Below are 20,524 nucleotides of genomic sequence, written 5' to 3' on the forward strand. Positions count from 1 at the left end.
TAAAATCAATTATCATTTAACACATGAAAATCACTTAAACAATATCTTTTATATTTTTGAATTATCTAGTTCTTCTATTTCAGAATTTTAATAGTAAATACACTTTATAATAGTTTCCATATTAACAAAGATTTAAACGTTGAAGTATAATCATATTTTAAATGGATTTAATTCCATAAAATTTTTTTCGAAAACATTTTAATGCAGTGAATATGTGTGCTATGTTTTTCATAAACTTTATAGTCAAAATATTGTTTATTCAAAAACTTTCTATATCAAATGAATAAATTCGTTTGATTAAATATTTGATTTATATGAACTAATCATATAAAAAAAAAGTTTAGAAAACATTCAAGAATAATTATAAAATGTAAAATATTGAGTTTGGAAATTTTCTTGTTATTTGATCGTCCAACGCATTTCAGAAGTGTGATTGTCTGTCATGTTCAAACTGCATCATCATCTGATGCGTTCCATATTAATCATCGTTTGATGTATTGAATGTTGGACTATGTATAACACTTTTCCCAGCTTGTTCTTATGATGATGGTATTTGTCAAAGGCTTCTCTATTGAAGTGTGAGCTTTTTAGTGTTTGGCATCATCTAACACTTTTTTCTATTGACAACTTCTTTCACTTCATTGAACAACGTCTTAGCACTTTTGACATAGTCTACCACTTTCATTTTTCACTTTGGATCTTCTGCTACATTCACTATGAAAGTTATCGTCTAATATGTTGTAATGACAATGTCTGACATGTTTTGTGAATGCCTATTCAACCATATCATTTCTTTAGCTTACATGATCGTGTAATAGGTTCAATCACCCAAAATGTCTAATGAATCTGCACACTTAGTAGCTTTGTTAGATATCTTAACACATATTATAGTTTTTGTTATCATCAAAATATATAGACTCCCATATCATGAGATTGTCTAAAGGGTGCAAGATCATCTACCATTGACTATTAAACCATCTATTAACTTCATAGTGCCCTTACCATCGTCATAAACTTGAGTTTAGATCTACTTGTTGATGAAGGACCATCCAGAAGGACACATATTAGGTCTTTAACTAAAGCCATGGATAGAAGAATGGAAGAACAAGAAGAAGGAGTTCAAAACACACTATTTTTATGGAGAATTAATTTTTAACTTTTTCTTCCAAATTTCCTAGTCTTATAAATTTGTACAAAGTAGTATAGGATTTATTTTTGGCTTGTATTTCGGCCATTATCTTGGGTCATATTTTAGGCCAATTTTGCCAATTAGAGTAGGCTGTAAATAGAAAAAGAAAGAGTCTAACTAGAGTTACAGTTGGACCTCCTTGGACCCAATGCAACTCTAGACCATCTAAAAAGTTTTTTTAGGGTTAAAGTTTGCACCTTGGCTGGCCATAGCACTATAAATACAAGTGTTAGCCCCCTTGTAAATGAGATTTGAATTGATAAAGAAATGATACCCAAGTTGCTAGCTCCTTTGTCTTCAAAATCTCACTCTCAAGTTTGCACTTCTATTAGTGTTTTGCTTGAATCTTCTTAGGAGTTGGTCTAACCTCTTTCAAGCTTCATTATCATTCTCCATATACCAATACTTTACAGTTTCTTTCCCCCATTTGAGTCTTCTTTCATTTTCTTTTGGTAAAAACAGTTTATGTTGGTTTCATTTTTATTTTATAATCCATTTCTAGTTGTCTAAAGTCATGTTGTTTTCATATATGTTATAAAATCTTGTAGTCCTTTGTTTGATTTTTTGTTTCTTGTTTTTACAATGAATATCCATGTGGTTTTAGTTTTTTTGTCACTACAAGAAAATAACACTTTAGTCACCGAATTCAGCGACCGAAAATAAGTGGTCGCAATTTGCGACCGAAATAGCCACCGAATACCTGTAGTGTCTAATCTGCGACCGAAATAGCGACCAACTGAATTATTAATGATGTTAGTTAGTTTTGCGACCGAATCAGCGACCGAACATGAGAGTGACAAAATCAGCAGTCGCTAAAGTGGTGGTTGTTTTTAATAAATTAGGAAAAATATATCTGCGACCGAATTAGCCACCGATTATGTTTCTTTTTTAGCCACCGATTTTAGTTCGGTTGCTAATTATTATTGTTTATTTTCTGCCACCGAATTAGTCACCGAATATGTTTATTATTTAGCCACCGATTTTTCTTTGGTCACTAAATATAATTGTTTATTTTTGCCACCGAATCAGCCACCAAATTTGTTTACTTTTTAGCCACCGATTTGTTTGTGGTCGCTAAATATAAGTGTTTATTTTTTTTTACCAAATACATTTATTTTTTAGCCACTGAATTTGTTTTGGTCGCTAAATATAATTGTTTATTTTACTAATAATAATAATAATAATAATAATAATTTATTTTTATTTTAAAAAACTATACAAGGATCACAATTTCTTAAATTTAAATAGAATTAATTAAATATTATTTTTAAAATATCAGTTCAAATAAAAATTATAAATAAAATTACATAACAAAAATTTATTATTAATAAAATTAATTCTTTTAAAAAAAATAAATTACGCCACATAATTAAATTTAAATAAAACTATCTCTTCAAAAATAACTTTAATTTTATAAAAATAAATAAATTTTCAGAATTAAATTATAAATAATTTTTTAATTATTAATATTTTTTTATTAATAACACTTTTATCACTTGTTTCAATAAAAAAGTTGTTTATATAAAAATTATTAATAGAGATAGTTGTTTATTATAAATTCTTGAATATTATTATTATTATTTTAAGAAAATTTTTTTGCTATTTTTTTCTTCAAGCTTTAGAGAGTGGTGTTGACTTTAGGGTATTGAAAGTGGGTAACTTTTCATAAAACAAAGAACCATTGGAGAAGCAGGAGGAAGCTACAGGTGGTTGTGGTGCGAACGAAGGTGAAAGAGGAGGAGGAGGAAGCTGCAGGTGGAGGACGTCGCCGGAAACGGAGACGAACAGAGGTGCGAGCGGAGGTGAACGGAGGCGAACAGAGGCGCGAGCGGAGGTGCGAACGGAGGCGCGACCGGAGGCGCGAACGGAGGCGACCGGAGGCGCGACCGGAGTTGCGAGCAGAGACGTGAACAGAGACGCGAACGGAGGTCTGCTATATATGATTCATATTAACTTGTTGGATTTAATTGGTCAACTTGGTAATCGTGTAAACTGTGTCTGAGTTTAAAGCTAAGAGGAAGAACTCTTTAGTTTCGTGTCTCTGATTCCTTTCCAGTATGGATAGTACAGCATGAGGACAAAACACATTTATATAAAATTTTCAGAAAACAGTTTGATGCACTGGGTGAATTGAATTTTAGAAGGTATTCTTTTCACCAATTGTGGATATAGGGAGTTTGGTGTCAGGTATGTAAATGAAGTAAGGAGTGGAACGTGGTCAAAGGAATTTTGTAGGTGGACATGGAAGGCGTAGACGTCTAAGGTCGTTGCTAGTCCAGAGAAGATGAACAATGTCTAGACATTGCTTATTAGCAAACTATAATGTGGAAGGGAGACCCTGTGCTAGAATTGAGTTGTTAATATGGCTAAATAAGAGGTGGTGGTGGATGGGTGTGCGTAGCAGGGTAACTAAAAGGAAGTTAGCACAGGTGGAGGAGCTGCTAGAAAGCTTAAGGGGCATATTAATTGGGGTTAGAACCGGTGAATGAAGGAGCAGGGGGAGTACATGCTAATATATACTAAGGCAGCTGCGTTACTTCTTGGATAGCAACATAATATGCAGCTTTAGAGAGTCAGCCCGCAAGGTAAGCAGAGCAGTGAAGAGTGGAACTTGGATAAGCTTGTTCGGTTAGTGTGGGTAAAGAATTCGGTGGAGGGGGGAAATGAAGGCATGAAGCGGTTTGCAGATCGACATGTGGCATTCTCTATGCCTATATAAGCTGATGTTGTGTTGGAACATCTAAGAAAATGCACGTGGTCTCTGAATCATTATGTCTGAATGCGTATTGGTGTATATAATGCTATGTGCCCACAATCACTTAGTGTGCACTTAGTTTTGAATAGGCACCGAAGAATGAGAATGTGTAGACGTTATCTTTGTTCCATTGGTATAGTTGGGTCTGAGATTGCTGTGTAGGTGTAGGTGTTGGAGTTGGCCATTATGCAGGTTCTTTGATCTCACATTTTTTTGAGAATTTTTTATCATTGTTTCACTTTGTACTTAGATTGATGTTATCTTTTATATATATACTATCATATTATGTAATGTAGTGTCAACAATATGTAAGTTATTCTAAGAAATTAGCAGTAGTTTAGAGACTGCTATTAGGTGATAGTGTGTTATCTTTTGCTGAATGGTTTATTTTTTTGAATTATAAAGGAATCATAATCTGTAGTGTGTCTGATTCAGATTACATATCTGCTATTAAAGCTATAATCTCTGCAGACTCAGAGCTACAACAATTAAAATAGAATTTCTATGCACCTAGCATTATAATGGATAATAACATTATTTCCAATTTAATGTCGTTGCATTAGGTGTCATTTGCAGATTCTACTATTTTTATGGTTTCATCTGAGCTTGGATGCATCTCAGTATAATAAAGATGGTACATGAATGATGACACACATTTGAGTGATCTTTTGTTTTCAATACATTCTCAAATTTTATTTCAATATCGTTGGTGGTCCAGTCCAATATCGTTGGATGTATCCATTTGAGAGGTATAAAATTACTAATCACTATTATAATATTTGTTGTTTATTTATTTAATATTTAAAATTATGTACATCCATATTCTTTTTTAGGTTCTTACACTCCCTAAAAAAAAGTAAAAAATAAAGCGAGGGTGGAAGGCTCTATTTGTGAAGCTTACTTGGTGGAGGAAACATCTACATTTGCCTCATTTTATTATCCTGATCATGTTGAAACAAGAAGGACTAGGATCCCTCGTAATCTTGAAGTAGGCAAGGGTTCTTCACGTGCTCCTCCTATTTCAATTTTCAATTATCCAGGAAGAGAAATCAGAAAATGCATGACATATTATCTAAATCAGAAAGACTTTGATGTTGCCCAATTGTATGTTCTTCAAAACTGTGAAGAGGTTCAACCATACTTTGAGTAAGACAATGTTCACTCATTTGAAAAGAAAGTTAATTATGTTGCATGAGGTTTGAATAATCAATTTCTTTGTTGCAGTATTTATGTTGAATATTTAAGAGAGATTAGTCCTACTGCTTCAGAAGCTCAAATTGGCCAATACATTTCATCCTATTTTGCTACATGGTTCAAACAATATGTATGTTTTTAATTTGCCTTTTATACAAATTTTACTTTTAGATAGACATTGTGTAATTTATAATCTTTTGTTTAGGTTCTAAATCCAGAAAATAATATTGAAGATCCATTATTGGTTAACTTAGCATGGGGTCCTAAGAGAAAAGTTCAATCATGGTCTATCTATGTTATCAATGGATACAAATTTCACACTGTTCTTTGGAGTGAAGGCATGAATTCCACTAACTATGGTGTTTATGTACGAGGAACCAATGGTCAATCAGAGTCAGATTTTTATGGAATATTGTCTAATATTATTCAATTGGAGTATACTGGCTTTCCAATAATGAATGTAGTTCTCTTCCAGTGTGAATGGTTTGATAATACTCCTAATATAGGAACCAAAGTAGATAAGAACTATGGGATCGTTCAAGTAAAAGAATCACGGAGATATAATAAAGCATATGATCCATTCATATTTGCCCAACAGGCAGAGCAAGTTTATTACACCAAATATCCAGAGGGACACCAAGGTTGGTTGGGAGTAATTAAAACAAAAGCTCGTATTAGAATCATTGATAACACAGTAAGTGAAGTTGAGCATGACACTCCATACCAAGATGATGAGCTTCTACAACTTGAAGTAGTGCTACATGTTGATCCAGAATTCATTCATGATTCTCTTGCTGATGTTGATGGGGGGGGGAGGGGGGGGGGAGGGGGGGGGGAGAGAAGAAATAGATATACAATTACTAAATGAAACAAACATAGATGAACAATACGAGGAGGAATACATTTCAAGTGAGGATAACATTGAGAGTGATTTCAGTGACACAGATACCTCTTCGGTAATTCATGCATTAAAATTGATTGTATACCTTGTCCAAATTATGTTTAACATTAATTTTATTGTGGTTTCCCATAATTGTAGTGAATAACAGGGAAGATAACTGACATATTTGGTTGACATATTTGGTTGTAGAAAACACAATCAGGTTTGAGTCTTTTGATCATGATTACTTTATTTGTTTATTCAAAATTGATTGATCCACTTTGATTATTGTATTAATTACATCTCACATATGTAATATTCTTTACTTGCAGATGACACCAAGGGGTAGAGGTGGTGGTCGTAGACCACCTAATCGTGGTGGTCGAGGTGTTCGTGTTGATGATATATCTTTACCCAATACCAACATTCCCCCTTCGTTTGTTCTTCCAACAACTATGGAGTCTACACATCCTATTTATGAAGGAGCCGCCCCACTTCCTACACTTCACGGACAAGATATTGAACATCATGTAGGAGAATCAAATCCTACTACCTTTTCTACAGAGCCAACTATGAATCAACCTTCACCAATACAAGACTCTCTTACACCTGACAATGAGTCTGGCAATGTAGTTGATCAAAGACCCTGGCTTCATGCAGAAAGAGGAGAGTAAGTATATTTTAATCTAATTGTAATTCGTAAATATGATCTAATTTTCATATATTATTTTGACAATATGTTTTGAACATAGTTTTTCACCTGCAAATGGACCTTCCAATGTAATCTCACGAATCATCAAGCAAAAATATGATGAACCCAGTCCCACTTGCAAGAAGGTTCGTCTTGAGCTTAGAGATAGATGGTTTGGAGAGTTCAAGGTAATTTGAGTTATGATTACATTTAAAATGATATTTTATTTTTCTACAATGTTTTTCTTCTAATTTATTTTACATGCAGAAAGAGTATAGGTGGGATATGGAACAAGACCAACTCATTAGATCCATTTTTGATACAAAAGCCTCCCGTATCTTTAAAAATGCTATGAGTAAAGTTAGGCATGGTCAAGATAAGGGGACCTGGATTCCACAACTTGTTCGAGCAACCTTGGACCAGCATTGGAGTTCTACAGAATTCCAGAACAAGAGTATTATTGCCAAGGCGAATCGGGTTGTTGAGAAGGGAGCCTCAGCCTACTGTGGTGGTTCCATATCTACCGCAGCTCACTTTGAGAAAATGGTAATATTATTATATTTCTTCTCTTTCTATATTTAATTTAAATGCAATCTATTATATCTTTTTATTGAATTTATGTAGACTAAAGAGCTTGAACGACAACCAACTGCTTGGGAGGTTGTAGAGAGAACAGAAATTGAAGACTGGACAATGGGTCAATGACAAGACTCGCGACCTTTCGGTATGTTTAAAATTTGTTATAGTTTAATTTGTACTATATGTTTTCTTCGCAATAATCAATTTGACTTCATTTTCAGGAGAAATATAAGAAACGTCGAGAAGAAGCCCAACAACAGCAAATGCTTGAAAGCGCATCTTCGCAAAACTCTCATGTTGCCTCTATTGATGACAATGAAATATACATCGATGTTGTTGGAAGTGGAAATAAAAAAGGGAATGTTTATGGTCTTGGTGTATTGAGCAAAAGGTTTAATAGTTCAACAAGTCCTCACTCTGCTGCAAGTCAAGCTCCAGTAGTCCATCAAATAGAAGAAATGCGTGAGATTATTCAAAAGCTAAATGATGAACTTATGACAAAACGTGTCAAGGAGGGGACACTTGAAGAAAAGATGGAGGTATTGATGAAAACTCATGAAGAGCAAAGTGAACGCATGCGCAAACAAGATGAGAAGATGCAACTCATCCTACAACACATTCAAATGAATAATCCCGCATCAGGCTCTTTAGATCCTACTACCAGTGGACATCATAAAGGAGACCAGAGTAGAGATGTCAGTTCAGAAGAAGATTAGTTATATGTTGAATTATATCATAGATTTGACTCTTTTAACTAGTTTTCAACAGTTTTAGTTGTGTAGTATGATTTACCTTTAATTTGAGCACAACTTCTTCTTAAACTATGTATTTGAAGTTCATTACAATTTAGCTTGATTGAATTTTGAGTATCTCTATAAGCAGGTCTGAATTTTTTTATAAAATGGTCAAAATACCATTTTAAATAGGTATTAATAATACAAATAAAAATAGCCACCGAAATTGATTTGGTGGCTATTTAGCCACCGAAATCAAATCTGTCGCTGTAGAAGTCTCCATTTAGCCACCAAAATAGTCACCAAAAGATTTCTTTTTAGCGACCGAAAATGGTGGTCGCTATCACCTTCTAATTCAGCCACCGATTTAGCCACCGAAATTTGGGTAGCTAATTTGGGTTTTGAATTTTTGTGACCAAATTTTCTGCGACCGATTTGGTCACTGAAATTTCGGTTGCTAATTTGATTTTCGAATTTTGGAGACTAAATTTATCTGCGACAAATTTAGCAACCGAATTTTCGGTTGCTAATTTAGTTTCTAAATTTTGGTGACCAAATTCCCTGCGACCGATTTAGCCACCGAAATTTCGGTTGTAAATTAGCGACCACTTTATAATTCGGTCGCTAACGGCTTTGCGACCAGGGTTTTCGCTTCCATCTGTATTTGGTGACTGTTTCGATCGCAGATATGATTAGCGACCGATTATAGTGATTTTAGCGACCGAATTTGGTGATCGCTAAAAGTGATTTTTTTTTGTAGTGTGTGTGCCTTTTGTGTGCTCTTCTTTTTATGTTTTTGAGTCTCTTATCTTGTTTTTAGATCATTAACAAGTTCACTAGAGTTAGGTTTCTATTATCACTACAAGAAAATCATTAAATAGAAACAAATTTTAGAGACCAAAAATAATTAGTTGTTATGGTGACTAAATTAGAGACCATTTTAGAGACTAAAAAAATTATTGGTTTCTAAATTAATATCTAATTAGCTAACAAGGTTTTAACTACCAATTATTTAGATTCTAAATTTGGTAGCAAAAACATTGGTAGCTAATTAGAGACCGATTTAGAAACTATTTATCAATAATAGAAACTAATTTAGAAAACAATAATTTTGTAAGTATCTAAAATGGTCTCTAATTTAGTCACTGTAGCAACTAATTATTTTTTGCCTCTAAAATTGATTTCTATTTAATGATTTTCTTGTAGTGCATGTCTTGAGTTTTAATTCTTTTTTTTCAAATCTCTTAGGTTTCTTCTTTTCCAGTTTTTGTGAAATTTTGTCTTTATTGTGAGAACTTATTGTGGGTTAGTATTTTGGTAAAAAATCTGGAAAAAAAAATCACAGAACCCTATTGATATGTTGTTGGTATCCAGTTAAAACAAAATGTCCAAAAACAAAATATAAAAAAAAAGTTATATACATTAAAAGTTAGGACGTTTTCAGCCCAGAAAAAAACAATTTCAGTGTGGTGTTACTCTCAGTTTAAAATTTACTGCACCTTATTCCTTGGGCTTTTTTACCTAAAATTTTTACCACACCTTTCTTTATGTGTTGTGGAGTTGGGATAAAAATTTCAGATTCAAATTCATTTTAATATTTCACCAGTAAAGTTTTGAATCATCTCTGCTAGTGCTGAAAAACAGCTTCAATCTTTGAATACTGGTACTGCAGTGTTTGATTTATTTTTCTCATAATACACATCAATTTGACCTAAAATTTGTTTTTTATATCAAATATTGTGTTGATATTATCACATAAAAATTTCATACACAAAATCTTTCTGGATGAAGTTTCACAAATTTTGGAAGTTTCACAAATTTTGGAAGTTTCAATGTCTCTTTCATTCTAGAATTTTTCTTTTGAAATCTATTCTAGTGTTATTCTTAGGTTTCCTATTTCAGTGCTCACGGTTTGTGTTACCTTTAATTTTTTATTTGTGTCTTAAAATACTCCTTTCCGTTGTCAAATTAATCCATTTTAGTTTAGCAATTTTAATTGAGTTTTTTATTGATTTTTACTTGTTGGCCTCATAAGGTGAAATTCATATTGAGTGGAAGTTTGATTTTGAAGTTGTGAAGCTAATTTCTACTTGATGATCCATAGCTAAAGGCTAAAAATAGTGATTATTTAGAGAGGGCAACAATTGAAGACAAGAATCAAGTTCATATAAACAGAAGGAAGATTTGACAACTTGAAGAAAAGAAATTCATAAAAAAAGACTTTGTATCACGAAACCTTTTTAGTTCTTTTTGTGTCTTTAATTTTCTTGCTTTCTTTGTGTTTGGGAAAATGCTCTCAAAACAATCTCATTAAGACATTGTAATAATCAAATCCGTTCATTAGTAGGTGAAAGTATGTCAAGGTAGTGACTCACCTCTCTTTTGTGGAAGTGAACTTGGAGACAGTTTGACTTGTTGACCTTGATTGAAACTTCACCAAGTCTAAAACCTATTTGTGAAAATATTTTATCACTCATTTGAAATAATTTTTTTTTGTGAAAATCATTTCTTTTTTAGTTTCAAAATGAATGATCATTTACATGCATCAAGTGTACAGGGAAGTAATAGGGAACAAGAAGATGCCTATGGGTGGAGAGAGGAGAATAGAATTTTGAAAAAAGATAAAGATAGAAAATAGGATGATATAAAAAAAATGCTTCGCAAATTGGTTCTCAACCAAAATAAGGACAAAAGGTTTGAAGAAGAAAGACCTATTCATAGAATAAATATTTACCCACTATCAAAGAAAGGAATAGGTGTGTTTTGAGCCTAGAAGTTTTTATTATTCTACAAAGCCTAAAGTATGCATTCCCTACTTTGATGGAAACAAAAATGTTAAAGATTATTTAGAATGAGACAAAGCTAGGTCTTGGTGTGGCAACAAAGGCAACTTGATGGTAGAATTGGTACAACATCAAAAGTAGAGAATTAGAGTGATTTAAAGGCGTGTATGAGAATAAAATTTGTTTCGCCTTCATATGATAGAAAATGAAAGCTTAGAGAAGAAATGAAAGAGCTTGTTAGAATAGGAAGAAAATTTGTAGACAGAGAAAAAGAATACGCTAGAAGAGAAAAAGAGTTTAAAGAAAAATTACAAGTTCTTGACAGAAAAAAGAAGAGAAAGAAAAAAGAGAAAGAGAGGAGAACGAAAGGAAAGATAGAGGAAAGAAATAAAAGATAGATAAAGTGATGATAGAAAAGGAAAGAATAGAAAAGTCTCTTATGGAGTTGAAGCAGATATTGATAACATTTTTCCTTCTATAAACAAACATTGTGAGGAAGTTCTTAAATAAATATCTATGTCTGGAACTGAAGAAGATTGTTCCTCCACAGAAAAGACAAATGAATGTTTGATTGAAAAAGAAGAAGAGGAAATCCACAAAGAAGAAGAGTCTCTTATGGCACCCCCTGCAAGCATAATTGAGAAAGAATCCTTAAAAGGGGATTGTAATACTTTGAAATCTTCTTTTTCAATTATATAATGCTCATTCTTCTTCACAAAAATCTCAAAAACAACACTTTGTGATGTTGTTGCCTAGCTTGGGCAATAAACAACACAAAGTGAACAAAAATATTTTTTTAAAAGGTCTTATGTTTTTCTTTCAAAAAATTTATAAAAATAAATGACCTTATTTATGTTTTCTTTTCTTTTGTTTTGTTTTAATTTTATTTTAATAAAGAAAATTATCTCATATTTGTTTGATGTCTATTGTAGATTGACATTTGATCCAAAAGGAAAATAACAAATAAACAGAGGTTGTTGTCATTGAACATCATTCAGGATCTAAGGACAGATCCTTTTCAAGAGGGAGGGTCTAATGGAGGACCATCCGGAAGGATACATATTGGACCTTTAACTAAAGTCATGGATAGAAGAATGGAAGAAGAATAAGAAGGAGTTCAAAAACTGTATTTTGATGGAGAATTAATTTTTAACTTTTTCTTCCAAATTTCCTAGTCTTGTAAATTTGTACAAAGTAGTATAGGCTGTATTATGGGCTTGTATTTCGGCCATTATCTTGGGCCATGTTTTAGGCCAATTTTGACAATTAGAGTACGGTATAAATAGAAAAGGAAAGAGTCTAGCTAGAGTTACAATTGGGCCTCCTTGGACCCAATGCAACTCTAGACCATTGAAATTTTTTTTATTGTTAAAGTCAGCACCTTGATTGGCCATAACCCTATAAATACAAGTGTTAGTCCCCTTGTAAATGAGATTTGAATTGATAAAGAAATATTGCCCAAGTTGTTAGCTCCTTTGTCTTGAAATTCTCACTCTCAGGTTTTCATTTCTATTAGTGTTTTGCTTGAATCTTCTTAGGAGTTGTCATAACCTCTCTTAAGCTTCATTATCATTCTCCATACACCAATACTTTACAGTTTCTTTAACCCATTTTAGCCATCCAATCCCACCAAATTCTGCACCCCAAAATACAAAACAAAAGACTCATAGCAATGCAAGTTAGGATTGAATCACTTGTTCTTTGTTTCTTGGATATAACTTTAAAAAAAAGGGTACATTTGTTTATCCTCTAAAGATAAAACATATGTTTCACGAAAGGATTCAATTAGACAAAAGGTTTTGCTTTTGATTACAACGAAACTTTTAGTTTTTTTGTTAAGCCCACTACCATTCGTGTTGTTCTCACTTGTGCGGTTTCATCTAACTAGCCAATTCGACAAATTGACATTGATAATTCCTTTCTAAATGGTGATTTAGAGGAAATAATCTGCATGCAACAACCACCAGGTTTTGTTAAAGGTAACTCAAATCTTGTGTGTAAATTACATGAAGTTATATATGGTCTTAAGCAGACACCACGTTCCTAGTATCAAAAGTTGAGTTTTATTCTACATAATTTGGGTTTCACCTCAACTAAGAGTGATTTGTCTTTGTTTGTAAAGTTTGGTGACTCTTCTACTCTTTTTGTTCTTCTTTATATGGATGATATAATTATCACTAGTACATTGTCTAATGTTATTTGTTCTTTTATTTCACTACTACGTAACCTATTTGCTTTGAAAGATTTAAGGCCTCTACATTATTTTCATGGCATTGAAGCGTCTTGGGTGGTAGATGGTAATATTTATTTATCTCAATCCAAGTATATTAGGGACCTTCTTGGGCGCACAAATATACTAGATTCCAAACCTCAACCAAGTTCGATGATCTTTTTTTTTCGTCTAACTCAAGATGTGTCTACTGTTGTTCCTAATGTTACCGTCTATTGCTCAATTGTTGGAGCCTTACAATATATTTTGATTGACCTGAGATAGCTTATATTGTCAACAAGGTGTGTTAATACATGTCAAACATATTCTTTGGCATCTTCCTAGTTCTATTGATCACGATCTGCTTATTTGAAACTGTCATCGCATTCATATTCAAGGTTTAAATGATGCTTATCAGGATTCAAATCCTAATGATCACAAATCAACTACTAGGTTGCATTTTTTTGCTCAAATCTTGTCTCATGGTCTTCTGACAAGCAAAAGGTTGTTTCATGAAGCAATACTGAAGTGGAACACATAAGTATTGCTACTGCTCTTGTTGAAATAAAGTGGTTGTCTTCTCTTCTCACTGAACTTCATCTTCCTTTTTTGATTCCTAAAATCTACTCAAACAATCTCAACGTTGTCTTGCTTCTAATCTCATTCTCCATTCCAAAACAAAAACAAAACATTGAATTTGATCTACACTTTGTTCGTGATTCATCAAAAACACGTTCAACCTATTTATCTTCCTGCTCATTTTTAGATTGTTGATGTGTTTACTATTCTTATTTTTGGGTCTCCTTTCTTGTGAATCGTGTTAAACTTATGGTTGTTGTTAATCCAATCGTCAGTTTAAGAAAGGTTGTTAAAAATATTGTGTGTTAGATGGTCTTCTTTGTATTAGACGGTCTGGTAAGTGACCATCTATAAGGGTAGACGGTCAGGTCTATGACTTTCTACAAGATAGACAATTTGTATTTTGTCTATTTAAACGGTTTGGTCTATGATCATCTATAGGATAGACGATCTCTAATATTGCTATATAGATGGTTTGCTTCATCCCTATATACAATCTATTATTTTGTTTTATAATATTTTTAAGATCACTGATAAATTTTTCTTTTGTATCCTCTTTCACTTCTTTCCATAAAAGGTTATTATGACCGTTAATGAAGATGAATATTCCTTGTCTGATGTAGTGCATCAAATGGAGCGCACGAAATCGCAATGGAGAAAGGGAGGTTCTGATGAACCCTAATTGCAAATGAAAAAGAGACAATGACTTAAGCATAAAAGAGGGAAAAGCAGAGAAAAGAAAATACAAAAGAAATTCTTATTTACTTGTATATTAGAGAGTAAAATACATGGTGTATATATAAGAAAAAGATTAAGACCTTGCTGAAACAGAAAAGGAAAGTTGGGCCAAACAAACAAAGCCCAATAACTTAAAACAGAAAAACTAAATATGTTAACATCCCCCCTCAAGCTGGGGAGTAGATATTTGTCAGGCCCAGCTTGGATTTGAGAGTAGAGAACTGTGCGGAAGCAAGGGGCTTGGTGAATATGTCAGCAACTTGCATGGCAGAAGTAATGGCAACAGTTTGAGGAGACCAGAGTTAAGTTTTTCACGAACTAGGTGACAATCAATTTCGATGTGCTTGGTGCGTTCATGAAAGACTTGATTGGACGCTATTTGAAGGGCAGATTTGTTGTCACAGTATAGGGTTGCAGGCTGGGAGAGAGGAAGATGTAAATCCTGAAGGAGGTAAGACAATCATTGTAGCTCACATGTGGTGGTGGCAAGGGCTCTATACTCGGCTTCGAAGGAGTTGCGGGAGATAGTTGGTTGCTTCTTTGATTTCCATGATATTAGGGAGTCTCCTAAGTAGATGGAATATCCAGTGACAGATTTGCATGTGGTAGGACATGTTGCCCAGTTAGAGTCACTAAATCCACAGAGGTGAGCTAGTATGAGAAAAATATAGTCCTTCACCAGGGGTGCCCTTGAGGTAACGCAAAAGACGTGAGACAACTTGTTGATAATGAGTTGTGGGTGCATATATGAATTGGCTTAAATTGTGGACAGCAAAGGCGATGTCAGGTCGCGTGTTGGTTAAGTAGATTAGACGTCCAAGGAGTCTTCTGTATTGGGAAGTTGCATCAGCAGCAAGAGGGGAGCCTTGATCGGGAGAGAGACGGGAGGTATGAGTCATAGGAGTGGCCACAGGTGCAAAGTCAAGCATGCCAGTTTCATGAAGAAGATCAAGAGTATACTTGCGTTGACTTAAATAAAGACCAGAACTGTTGCGAGCAATTTCCAATCCCAAAAAGTAAGTGAGATGACCTAAATTTTTTATCTTGAAGTGAAGAAGGTGAAGGGATGTAGTAATTGTATTGATTTCCTCCATGTCATCACCAGTTAAGAGCAAATCATCAACATAAACAAGAATAACAGTGAGTTTATCGTTATTATATTTAAGAAAAAGAGAATGATCAGCAGCAGAAATATAGTAATTATTTGATAAAAGAAAAGTAGAAAGTTTGGCGTATCATTGGCGACCAACTTGACGAAGGCCATACAAAGACCGTTGAAGCTTGCAAACATGCTGGGGAGAAGGAAGAGAGAGGCCAGGTGGGGGGGTCATGTATACCTCTTCATGGAGATCACCATGAAGAAAGGCATTATTGACATCAAGTTGTTTTAAAATCCAATTTTTGGTAGTGGCAATAGCAAGAAGAAGGCGGAGGGTAGTGAGTTTAGCAACAGGTGCAAAAGTGTCTAAGAAATCAAGTCCTTCAAGTTGGGTGAACCCTTTGGCAACAACTCTAGCTTTGTGGCGCTCAACAGTGCCATCAGAATGGTATTTGATTTTATATACCCATTTACAACCAATAGTTTTCTTTCCTGGAGGGAGAGGGGTAAGTTGCCAAGTATTGTTAGCAGCAAGAGCTTGAAGCTCATCTTGCATGGCAAATTGCCAAGAAGCATGTTTGGAGGCTTCGTTATATGTCCGAGGTTCAGGATGAGAATTGATAGAGGAAATAACATTTCTAAAATTGGAAGATAAGGAATTGTAAGACAAGTAATTATGAATAGGATATCTACTACTTACAGGTGTGGAAATCCGCAAGATAGGCAGGTTGTCGGTGAGGACGAGTTGATCTTCTTGGAAATTGGGGTGAGGTGCTTCCTGGAGATGCAGGCGGTGATAATTCTGGTGGAGGTGCAATGTCGGATGCAGGAGTAGAGGCACTATTTGTTGGAAGATCAGAGGATAATGAGGCTGGTGGAGGGACAATATTGGGTGCAGGAGTAGAAGCACATGGCTCAACAGGAGGTGCAATATCAGAAAAAAAAAATCAAAAGCAGAATTATATGCATTAGAAATAGGGAGAGATAAAGTGTCAGGGTCCTTAGGCAAGCCACAGACCAATTTATATGGAAAGTGGTTTTCATGAAAGATTACATGTCTTGATATCTCTATGCTATGAAACTTTAAATTTAAGATAATATAACCTTTTGTATTTTGCGGGAAGCCAAGAAAAATACCTTTGATAGATCTATCATCTAATTTTTTTTCCTATGTGCAGTGATGGTACTAGCATAACAGAGACAACCAAACACTTTTAGAAAGGAAATGTCATATGGTTTTCCAAACAACTTTTCATGAGGAGTGATGTTATTAAGTAATGGAGTAGGAATAACATTTATTAAGAAAACAACATGATTTACAGCAAATTCCCAAAAAATAGGAGGAAGATTTGCTTGAAAAAGTGAAGCACGGGTTACATTTAGTATGTGTTGATGCTTACCTTCTACAATGCCATTTTGTTGTGGTGTTTCAACACAAGATTTTTTATGTATAATTCTCTTTGAAGCATAAAAATTTGACATAGCAAACTCAACACCATTGTCAATACGAATCGTTTTGATATTAGTTTTGAAATGATTTTGAATGAAAACAGTGAAGTTAATGATGTGCTGGCGCACTTCAGATTTGTTATGCAGCAGAATAACTCAAGTATAACGCGAGTAATCATCAACAATAGTCAAGAAATAACGAAAACCTTGCATAGAAATTATGGAACATGGTCCCCAAATATCAAAGTTTACAAGATCAAAAATAGCAGAGGTAACAGTATTACTTAAAGTGAAAGGAAGTTTTCTCTGTTTTGCATGACTAAAAGTATCACATACATGATGAGTATCAACAGTAATAAAAGAGTATTGTTTGCTTACGACATGTAATCTTTCAAGTGAAGGGTGTCCTAGTTTATAATGCCACAGTGTTCTGTCCGTGATATTACAATTAATAAAAGGAGCAAAACAATGTGGTTTAGAACGACTAGAAGCAGGCAAGGTAATGACAAGGTACAAGCCAGCGATGGCTTTAACTGTATCAATCCTCTCTTGGGTGAGATTGTCCTATATAATGCAGTGGGTTGAAGTGAAAGTCAAAGTGCATTTAAGTTGGTGTGTAAGTTTAGAAACAGATATTAAGTGTAATTGAAAATGAGGCACATATAACACATCAGACAAATAAAACTTATCAGAAAAACGTACTAAACCAAAGTATGTGGCATAAACAGTTTGTCCATTTGGAAGACTAATTAAGACAGGTTTAATTTTAGTATAAGTAGTAAAAACGTTCAAATTGTGACAAACATGATCCGTGGCACCAGAATCAATAATCCAAGATTCTTTTATAGCAGATATTGAAGAGAGAAACTTACCAGTTGAAGAATGCTCAGTATTGGAGATTTCATCCGCAGAGAAGGTGCCGACTTGATTAATTTGAGTGTGAGAGGCAAGATCCTCAAGGTTTTGCTGACGCAAAATGTTGGTAAGGAATTGACACTGCTGTGATGTAAGTTGAATCCTCTTTGCATCTTGTTCTTTAGGAAAAAGCTCAAAAAAAGTGTCAGTAGTAATCATATTATTGGCTTGGGATGTCCAATTGGTGAATTTGTAGCCAGGAGGGAACCCATGCTTTTTATAACAGGTGTCGACAGAGTGGTCAAGATGATTACAAAAAGTCCAGACTTTTCTAGTAGAAGAAAACTTTGAGGTTTTAACATTACCAGAAGGAAAACCCACTTTGCGAAAACAAATAGCCTCAGTATGACCATATTTACCACAAAAATTGCATGTAATAGTGTGACTACTATTAAGACTATGAAGACTAGGGTTTTTATTAAACATTGTCTAAGAGATTTTTAAACCCAATCAAGATTTTGAAAGAGAACAAAAAAGATAACCAAGAACAACAAAGGGGGAAATAAAGATCAGAGAGAAGCGCAGCAGAGCTCTTCATTCGAATAGCTCTGATACCATATTACCGTTAATGAAGATGAATATTCCTTGTCTGATGTGGTGCATCAAATAGAGCGCACGAAATCGCAATGGAGAAATGGAGGTTCTTATGAACCCTAATTGCAAATGAAAAAGAGACAATGACTTAAGCATAAAAGAGGGAAAAGCATAGAAAAGAAAATACAAAAGAAATTCTTATTTACTTGTATATTAGAGAGTAAAATACATGGTGTATATATAAGAAAAAAATTAAGACCTAGCTGAAACAGAAAAGAAAAGTTGGATCAAACAAACAAAGTACAATAACTTAAAACAGAAAAACTAAATATATTAAGAGTTATAATTTAGTATGCATGTAAACTTGACTCATGTTACCTTTCCGACAAGGTCATATGTTAAGTGAAAATCTACTATCAAAGTTGTCACATATAATTAGAAATGACAACCTAGTTAGCAAATAGATTAGGAAAACCAACTTTTATACCCGTTTATATTTGGCTTGAGGAAGTGTCATTTCAAGCACAATCTGATGTAGGTCAATTGTGTCTAACTCTTAATAATCAGACAAATTTCCTTTTAAAAAAAATGTGCTCGGTAGACCCTCTATATAATGGTGGTACACCTTAAAAATCACCCAAAAAAAAACTTTTAAAAAATATATAAAAAGTTATTACTCTTTTTTTTCTGTATACTTTCTGGAAATAATTTAAAATGAATTTATAATTTTTAATTTTAAGAAACTTACGAAATATGTAATATATTTTAAATTAATTTTAAAAAAACGAATAAATGATATTTAAAGAAAATCTACCATTCTGCGTCATTCATAGCTCACAAATCTTTCATGTTCTGTGGAGCTGGCATAACGACCACGACCACTCACTCATATGCATCTTCTTCCACTGTTCCACACACCAAAAAATAAAGAAAAATGAACGTGAAAATATCCATGCAATTATGTTGTATATATTTTTATAATTGTATATTTTCATATATGACCCTTTTCTAAGTCACATTCATATTAAAAGTTGTTTGTGTGATTTATAGCACCTTGTTTGGGATTCTCTTATCTCACCACGACTGGTTGCTATCAAACAGGTTTAAATAAGTGGTGCTGCTCCGTGAATTTAGTACTGATTATTCTTGTACTTTTAGCGCACAATGTTTAAAAACAAGATTTTCGGAAAATAAAATTTCTCAAGAATAATTTTTAATCTAATTTCTTACAAAAATAATCTCAAAAAGACTTTATAAATTAAATTTTCCAAATTAATATAAAAAAATTTACTGAAAAAATTATCTGTTACTTTTGTTAAATTATTTAGGATGGTAAGTACTCTTACTAAAAAGGGTCAAACTTTTTGAGATGAAAAAAGTGGTATTTCTATAAAGTTGAATTTTTATATCCCATGATTGATCGTAAATTGTTGATGAAATACGAAGGGAGATTCATTTGAAAAAAATTATCTGACGTTGAAGTTAATGAAAGTTAGAAAAATTATAAAATATGAGTATAGAGGTGAAAGAAAGAATTGAGTATGCACTCCGTCTATAATTTATATGTATTAATTGGTTATTGGGTATAAGTTGAAATATTCTAAAAGATGTTTAAAATAAAATAAAATTTGTCATTCAACCACACATATGCGCACACGCACACATACATATTTTCCCTAACATAAAGAATATATAATTACTCCTACCTTTCACGAGTATTTCATTATTATAACTCCTGACTATACAACATGTAAAGGTGTTGTTTAAAGATTATAAGGAAACCATTAATCAAAGAGGAAATGAAATTAAAGACTCCTCGTTAAGAGAACTTCATAAAGAGAATGATTTACAAACATAACACATACCTTTTTTGTCTCTAAGATTATCCACTTATCTAGGACTTAAAAACGTAAGAAGAAAAAGCACATGCAAAACTTATCGTAAATTTATGTAACATCATTAGTTGATTTTGTGTAATTAGGTTTTTATTTATAGACATATTGAATAAGATCATTGATGCATGCATGTATATATATTATATCTTTGTGTCAAAGTTGTAGTAAAGGTTCATAGTCTTTTAACTAGCATCATTCTTTGTAGCACTCATTATTGTTCTTAAAGCACCTTCATATTGAACACTCTTTCTTATAGTAACAATGATGGAAGAGGCCCAAGGACAAGCCCAAGTACAAGTCC

At 33.3% G+C, this 20,524-nt stretch overlaps 1 protein-coding gene and 1 non-coding gene across 2 annotated transcripts; both read left to right on the forward strand.

The window, feature by feature from the left end:
- Positions 1 to 5,004: 5,004 nt before the first annotated feature.
- On the forward strand, positions 5,005 to 6,006 carry LOC137807809 (uncharacterized). Its single transcript, XM_068608619.2, has 3 exons — positions 5,005 to 5,090; positions 5,169 to 5,268; positions 5,344 to 6,006. The coding sequence occupies exons 1-3, from the start codon at positions 5,005 to 5,007 to the stop codon at positions 6,004 to 6,006; spliced, it is 849 nt and encodes a 282-aa protein (XP_068464720.2).
- On the forward strand, positions 5,991 to 8,004 carry LOC137807815 (uncharacterized). The gene is made up of 7 exons (XR_016517734.1): positions 5,991 to 6,094; positions 6,178 to 6,241; positions 6,351 to 6,688; positions 6,771 to 6,897; positions 6,977 to 7,255; positions 7,334 to 7,433; positions 7,510 to 8,004. It is a non-coding gene; the product is annotated as an uncharacterized LOC137807815 (transcript).
- Positions 8,005 to 20,524: the final 12,520 nt, after the last annotated feature.

The sequence above is a fragment of the Phaseolus vulgaris genome, chromosome 11 (assembly GCF_051622355.1).
Source record: "Phaseolus vulgaris cultivar YP4 chromosome 11, ASM5162235v1, whole genome shotgun sequence".
NCBI lineage: Eukaryota > Viridiplantae > Streptophyta > Magnoliopsida > Fabales > Fabaceae > Phaseolus > Phaseolus vulgaris.